General features: G+C 52.7%; 1 protein-coding gene across 2 annotated transcripts; it reads left to right on the top strand.

The window, feature by feature from the left end:
* Positions 1–830: 830 nt before the first annotated feature.
* Positions 831–5901, top strand: COMMD7 (COMM domain containing 7; the record flags this gene model as incomplete). Of its 2 annotated transcripts, none has more annotated exons than XM_080354392.1 (9): positions 831–887; positions 1835–1888; positions 1984–2086; positions 3653–3709; positions 3789–3826; positions 4381–4471; positions 4595–4644; positions 5147–5195; positions 5710–5901. In XM_080354392.1, the coding sequence occupies 9 exons, from the start codon at positions 846–848 to the stop codon at positions 5784–5786; spliced, it is 561 nt and encodes a 186-aa protein (XP_080210518.1). In that variant the 3' UTR covers positions 5787–5901. The 2 variants fall into 2 exon arrangements, with proteins under 2 accessions (XP_080210518.1, XP_080210517.1); XM_080354391.1 differs by having other exon boundaries at positions 846–929.
* Positions 5902–6473: the final 572 nt, after the last annotated feature.

Genomic DNA, 6473 nt, shown 5'->3' with positions numbered 1-6473 from the left:
CCTCTTCACCTTCCTCACCCGAAGCCCGTCCATCCCTGGGGACCAGCAGCAGGAGGTGACCTGTGCTGCCCAGGACCCGCTCTGTCCCAGGACCCGTCACCGGGACCAGCCCGTCCAGGCTCAGCCGTGTGCGGTGCTGGACCGGCAGCTGGAGGGGGAAAATCACACCTGAGTTTTGGGTCCTAAGAGGAACTTTCATGGGGAAAAAAAAAAAAAATCACCCTATAAACTATGGCTTTAAAATAATTTATTTGAGGTTTTTGTATAGAACAACAACTTGCACTGTTGACCTGTCAGACCAGCTCCAGGTGAAGCTGAACCCGCACAGCTCTCGCTCTTCGCCTGCAGTTCGGGCTCCGCGCTCACCAGCAACCACACGATTCACTTTCGATGGAAGTGATCGAGTGCATGAAAGCACACGTGTGGCTGCACATCTCTGGGGTGGAGACCTTGGTGGAATGAAGAGCAAACACTCACTGGCACAAACACACGTGTGTACAGCAGCTCTAATTTGGGTTCTACCAGCTCGTTTTGGCCAGGGAAGCAAGGGGCTGTCCCAAACCTTCCCGCGAACAGCAGTTGTTCTCTAAGGCTGGCTAGCACTGCTGTGAGCCCGGGGTGGGCGCCCGGCCGCTGGCCCCCGTCCCGCCAGCCGCCCGCGGCTCCCCGGCTCCGCTGCAGGGCCCGAGCGGCCACCCGGGCCGCGCCACGGCCGGGCCGAGCAGGGGAGCCCCGCTGCCCTCAGCCGCCCCCGCTCCCGGGGCTGCGGCCGTGCGGAAAGTGCGGCCGCCAATGCTCAGGCTGAGGCGGCGGCGCCGGGCGGGGCGGGCGGAGCCGCGGCCGCCATGGGGCTGCTCAACTTCACCCGCGAGCCGGTGCCGGAGGCGGTGAGCGGAGACATGCAGAACCTCAACCAGCTCAGCGCCCAGGTGGGCCGGGCCGGGCCAGGGGAGGGCGCGGCGGCGGGAGCGGCCCCGGCCCGGGGTCCCGCGGGGCTCCAGAGCAGCCGCAGCCACCGGGCTGCCGGGCCCCAGCGGCCCCGACCGGCCCCGCAGCTCCGGAGCAGCCCCGGTCAGGCCCCCGGCACCGGTGCCAGAGTCCCGCCGGGTCTCAGCCCGTTCTGGACGGGAACGGCGTTTTCTGGTGTGTGGGCAGGGCCGTTGTCGGCGGCGCAGCCCCGCACCCACGGAGCCCGTTTTCGGGCCGCAGGGCGTTCGGGGCGCTGGGGGGGCCCAGTCGCGGGCGGAGGGTCCTGCCGAGCACTGTTGTCCCACTGGGACTGCGCAGCGCTCGGTTGCCATTGCCGCCCAGCACCCCGCTGTCCGGCCGGCGGCACACACCTGCGCCAGGTCACCGACACCCCATGGGCAGCCTCTGCGCCTAGAAAACCAAAACCAGCAACGAGACCTTTAACCAGTTCTTTACTTTCTCAAGTTGGTCTGGTTACCCTCTGGGGCTTGTGAAACATGAGAGTAGATATTTGCGTCTTTTCCCACTCACAGTTTTTGGATTACACGGGATAGAACAGCAGCTTCCGATTAGCCAAGAGTCACAAAAGCCCCTGCAGTGCCAGCTACCAGCTGCACAAACCCTTTGAGAGTTCTGGAAAACATCCATGAGGAAATCCCATCCACAGGCATCTCGTGAAGCCAAGGACTGGGGTACCTCACCAGCACCCAGCATGGGACCGATGTGCTAGGGGCAGGTGGAGCTGCCTCGGGGTGGTATAACATGGTGGTGCAACATGTCGTGATGGTGGTGATGGGCTGGCCAGGTGCTGAGAAGTGGCACGTGCTGATGCGCGACCCCCTGACACTGTCCTGCTTCTTCACAGCAATTCTCAGCGCTGACCGAGCTGCTCTTCCGCTTCCTGACAGAGCCCAAGGAGGTAAGAGCGCACAAAACAAGGAGAAGCTGTGAATGCGGCTCTCCGGTGATAAACATGCGGAGATAAGATTGTGTCGCTGCTCTTTCTCTTGACAGGTAGAAAGGTTTCTGACTCAGCTCTCAGACTTTGCCACCATGAATAAAATCAGCTTGGGCCCCCTGAAAAACATTGTCAAAAGTATTCTTCTGGTACCCAACGGTAAGTGATACATTTGCAAATGGTACCCCGAGGCCACTCTATTGTAACCGTGCCTGGAGTGTGTCTCCAGAAGTACAGTGCACTTGGTCTGCACAATAAGTGCTAATGGTGGCTAACAAATGGCTTAGCATCTAAGAATCAAAATTTCTCCTGTTGAAATACCTCTGGTGACTCAGCCTTTGTATTCTTTACACCCTGCCTGCACGCACATTTCACAGGCTTGACTAAACTCACTTAAATATTTACGCATTAAATGCAAGCACAACACTGTCAGTGCTCAGTTTAACTTGCAGCTGTAAATCCATTTTGCCAGACCCTGTGTTGGCACTAAGTCTTTGTAGGAACTTCCATCCCAGTGACCCAGTACTGTAATTCCTACAAGGAATTTTGCTGTTTGAGGCAGAGAAGGCAGCATGCAAACCCCTCTAGAGTGGGCTGGGCAGCGGCGTAGTTCTAGGCCGGGTAAGGGACATGTCTGTCCTTGCAGTCGTTTCAGAAACACACTGATGTGTCCAGCAGTTTCTCATTCATAAATAGGGGGGCAGGGGTCTCCCCTCAATACCCCAGACTCCAGCACTTTATTAAATTACTGTGATGGTGTGCCTGCCGTTTGACATGGTAACACATCAGGCACCTCCACTGCCCGTCCATCCCCTTGATCCTGCTCATTATTAACAGTCCCCTGCTATCCCCCTCAGTCCTGGGGTTCCTGTACCTTTCTTCACAGCAGTGAAGCTGCGCACAACTGGTTCCTGCATTTGCTCTATATTTTTATTCTATCCCTTTTATTCAAGACATCCCTTCTGTTCAGGAGTAGCAATGAATAATTTCCTTTCCTACAGCTGCCTTGAGGGTATTTAACATGGAATTGGCGTTTTCTCCCATCCCAATTCTGGCCTAGCTGCGCTCAGTCCCGTTGTTTCCTTGTGCGCCGGCTCCCGTCCCGCTGTAACTTTTCCTCAGCCCTGGGATGCCACAGGCGGTATCGGCCCCGATTACAGCAGATAACTTTCCCGTGTGCTACCCAGGCGGAAAGCCACGTGGGACTGGCAGTCTCTGAATTTATGAGATTCCTGCTTTTGGCTTCAGAGAGCAGATCCTTGTAAACGTCCATGTGCTGCCAGTGCCCCAGAACAAAGGAGGCAGGCGCAGCAGGGGAAAGTGTTATACGCACAGGTTCACACCCGCAATCCAAAACACAGCAGGTAGGTCAAATTAGAAGCCTGCCAGCCTTAACAGTTCTCCTTTAACAAGCAAAGCTTCTATAGGAGAGGAAGCAGCAGCTTCAAAACACAACCACTGCTGTGGTTTCCATGGATACCTGCAATGAAATCCCTGCCTATCTCGGGCACTCCCAGAGCCCTGACTTTTAAAGCACTGGGCATCCACAGAGATCCCGGCGGCAGCACAACTGTATTTCCTATCTTGAGGAGCTGTGGTTTGTTTCAAGACACAGCCCAAGAACTGAGGCCTTCTGTTGCAGGGTCTCCGGCCCTCTATTTATTTGACTACAGATTGCTTTGACTCAGTAAAAAGTGATTTTTCTTTTTTGGACTGTTTATTCAGGTGCCCTGAAGAGGAATTTGTCTTCCGAACAAGTCAGAGCAGATTTTATTGCTCTAGGTAGGTCACCTGACTTTCACTAAATAAAAGATAATTAATATTTAGCACATATAGTAATCTCATATGGTTTCTCCTACAGGCCTCAGTGAAGAGAAAGCCAGTTATTTTGCAGAACAGGTATTAATACACTTTTGCTTGTTTTTAAGCTAACAAATGACAGTCTCTGAGTGGGAACTTGTAAAACTCTGCTGCAATACTGAGGTGTGTCAGCACTTTGGGTATTTTCTTCAAACCCAGATCAGAATTTTGAACTGAAGATCCTTGGATAAATGACAAGAAGCACTTTGTCTAATGATAATTCTGGTTTGCCGTGGCTGCTACCTCATCGGTGTCTCAATTCCTGCACTTCTGTGTGGCTTTCGCTGCTTGTCTTCCCACTTTGCATGCTTTGGGCCCTGGGGTCATGCAGTTACACAAACACATGCCTTGTTGCGCAGATATTGTTACACTGAACCAGTGTTAAAACAAAACCAGTGAGTTCCATTTGCAGAAGTGACAAGGCAGATGGAAATCCTAGCAGGACTCCAACATTTTTGCACGCCCTCCTGACTGCATTAGTCTGCCCCTCTGCACACTCCACTTTGGGCTTCTGCCATCAGTCTGCCTCGTTTCTGACTTCTGTTGAAGTTACAGAGGCCTCTCTGAACTGATTGCTCGTGTGTCTCTTGCAGTGGAAGGTGAATTCCCCCACCCTGACACGCCTGGCTGTTGGGCAGACGCTGATGATTAACCAGCTGATAGATATGGAGTGGAAGTTTGGAGGTAATATAGCGAAACCACAAACCGAATGGGCTGGGAAACCCAGCAGCCGCTCTCAGCTGAGTAACTTTTCATTTCACAGTTTAGCTAACAGATCATCTCCCTTCTCTTCTTTCTGACTCACAGTGACTGCTGGGAGCAGTGAACTGGAAAAAGTGGGAAGTATCTTCTTACAGGTAAATCTCCTACATCAGAGGGTTCAGGTTGTAGTGCAGTTAAGGAACAAGCTATGGGCGGGCACAAGGAAGTCCCACCTGGGAGCGGAGCTGGCAGAAAGCTCGATCTGCTGGGAAAAAGCTCTGCAATGGGGCATCGGCTGCAGTCTGCCCTGTGCCGCTGCCAGCTGATAGCAGGGACACTGCCGCTTGTTTCTCTTTTGAAGACATGGTGTATCACAGCAGTGTTGCCCGCTCTGAAGAGCTGTTCATAAAGCTCACCCCAGCAAAGGTCACATTACCTGAGGGAGGGGGAATGTGACCATTTATAAGGACTTCCAGAGGTCATCCCAATGCCCAGGGAATCTATTCCTACAGTTAACACTTCCCGGAAAGCCTGTCAGGCATGTCTGTGCTTCCCAGCGGTCTGCCTGTCTGAAACTCGCTGCAGACTCCTCTCTTCCCACAGTGTTCAGAACACAGGCCTCTCAATTAAAATATTTCTGCTTTTTCTTCCCCCAAGCTGAAGCTGGTGATTAAAAAAGGGACCCAAATGGAAAACGTGTACATAGGTGAGTTAACAGTTCTGGAAATGCAGTAAACATGGGAGCATGTGGAAGCGAAACAGCAGCTCTCAGCTCCAGAGTGCTGCTGGAGGTGGGAGAGCTTTGGGCTGGACCCAGCAGCAGTCGCTGCCAGAGCATCACTGGTGGGTGCTGGAGCATCGCTGGTGGGTGCTGGGGCTGGCCCTGCCCTGGCCTCTCCCTGCCACACTCACTCTGAAGCATTTGGAAACACTGACTGCTGGCCATAAGTAAATACAGATATGCCACGGAGCCGTGAAACGCAGTCAGAGCAGCACGGCAGAGGAAGAAAGTAAATAATTCCCAAGTGCTGGATTGCTGCTTGGGGAATCCTGGCCTGGAACCCCACACAGTGTAAAGAAACAGCTGCCGCGGGTCCCAGTGTCCAGTCCTGCCTGGCTTGGGTGATCACGCGTTGCTCTGGGGCAGCAGCAGTGCAGCTTTTCCAATGTTGGACGTGTAGCCTGAAATCTAAGACCCGATGCCTTTTTTTTTGTTGCAGAGTTAACTTTGCCCCAGTTCTACAGTTTTCTGCATGAAATGGAACGGGTCAAAACCAGTCTGGAAAGCTTCAGCTGAAACTGCACAGGCCTGACTTGACATATGTCCAGGATGTTTAATTTCTCGGTGTGGGGCTGCCGATCTGCGCTTTCCCAGCTGACCAACACCCTGATAAGCGAAGACGAGGCCATGCAACCAGCAGTGGTGTCATGGCCCAGAAGGACCCATCAATCCTGCAGAACCCCAAACAAGTGTTTCAGAGCAGCTGCAAATCCATTCATCTATTTTTCTTTTTACACTATTATGAGAAATGGTCAGAAATATGTGGATACTTGTATTGAAATTGCAAAGAAATAAACCCATTGCCATCCTGCTCCATTTATATCAGAATTTGATCTTTTGAGAAAAAGAGAAACAGAAGTAAAGAATCATTTTCAAACTTGGAAGGATTAAGCAGAGAGGACAAGGGAAGCAGGGAGAGCATCAAACCCAGTGACCCATTGGTGCTCACTTCCACGCCTCTTGCTTTGCTTGTATCCAGCAGTGGATTGATCACATCCTTCCCACTCATGCTTCGTGATGGAAAAGTATCTCAGTGGTATAAATAGATGATTTTAAATCATAAACAACCAAACATCTGTCTCCATGCAAAGGGGGAAAAACATTTCGGGTGATGGGATGGATCTAGTGTGTGTGCTGGGCTCTAGGGCAGCTCCTGGATGTGCAGGTTGTGACCTGGCATAGGCAGATCCAGCCCGTTTCCCT

Source organism: Nesoenas mayeri (genome assembly GCF_963082525.1).
Source record: "Nesoenas mayeri genome assembly, chromosome: 16".
Lineage (NCBI taxonomy): Eukaryota > Metazoa > Chordata > Aves > Columbiformes > Columbidae > Nesoenas > Nesoenas mayeri.
Note: the sequence above shows the minus strand (reverse complement) of the source record. Positions and strands in the feature narration are given on the sequence as shown.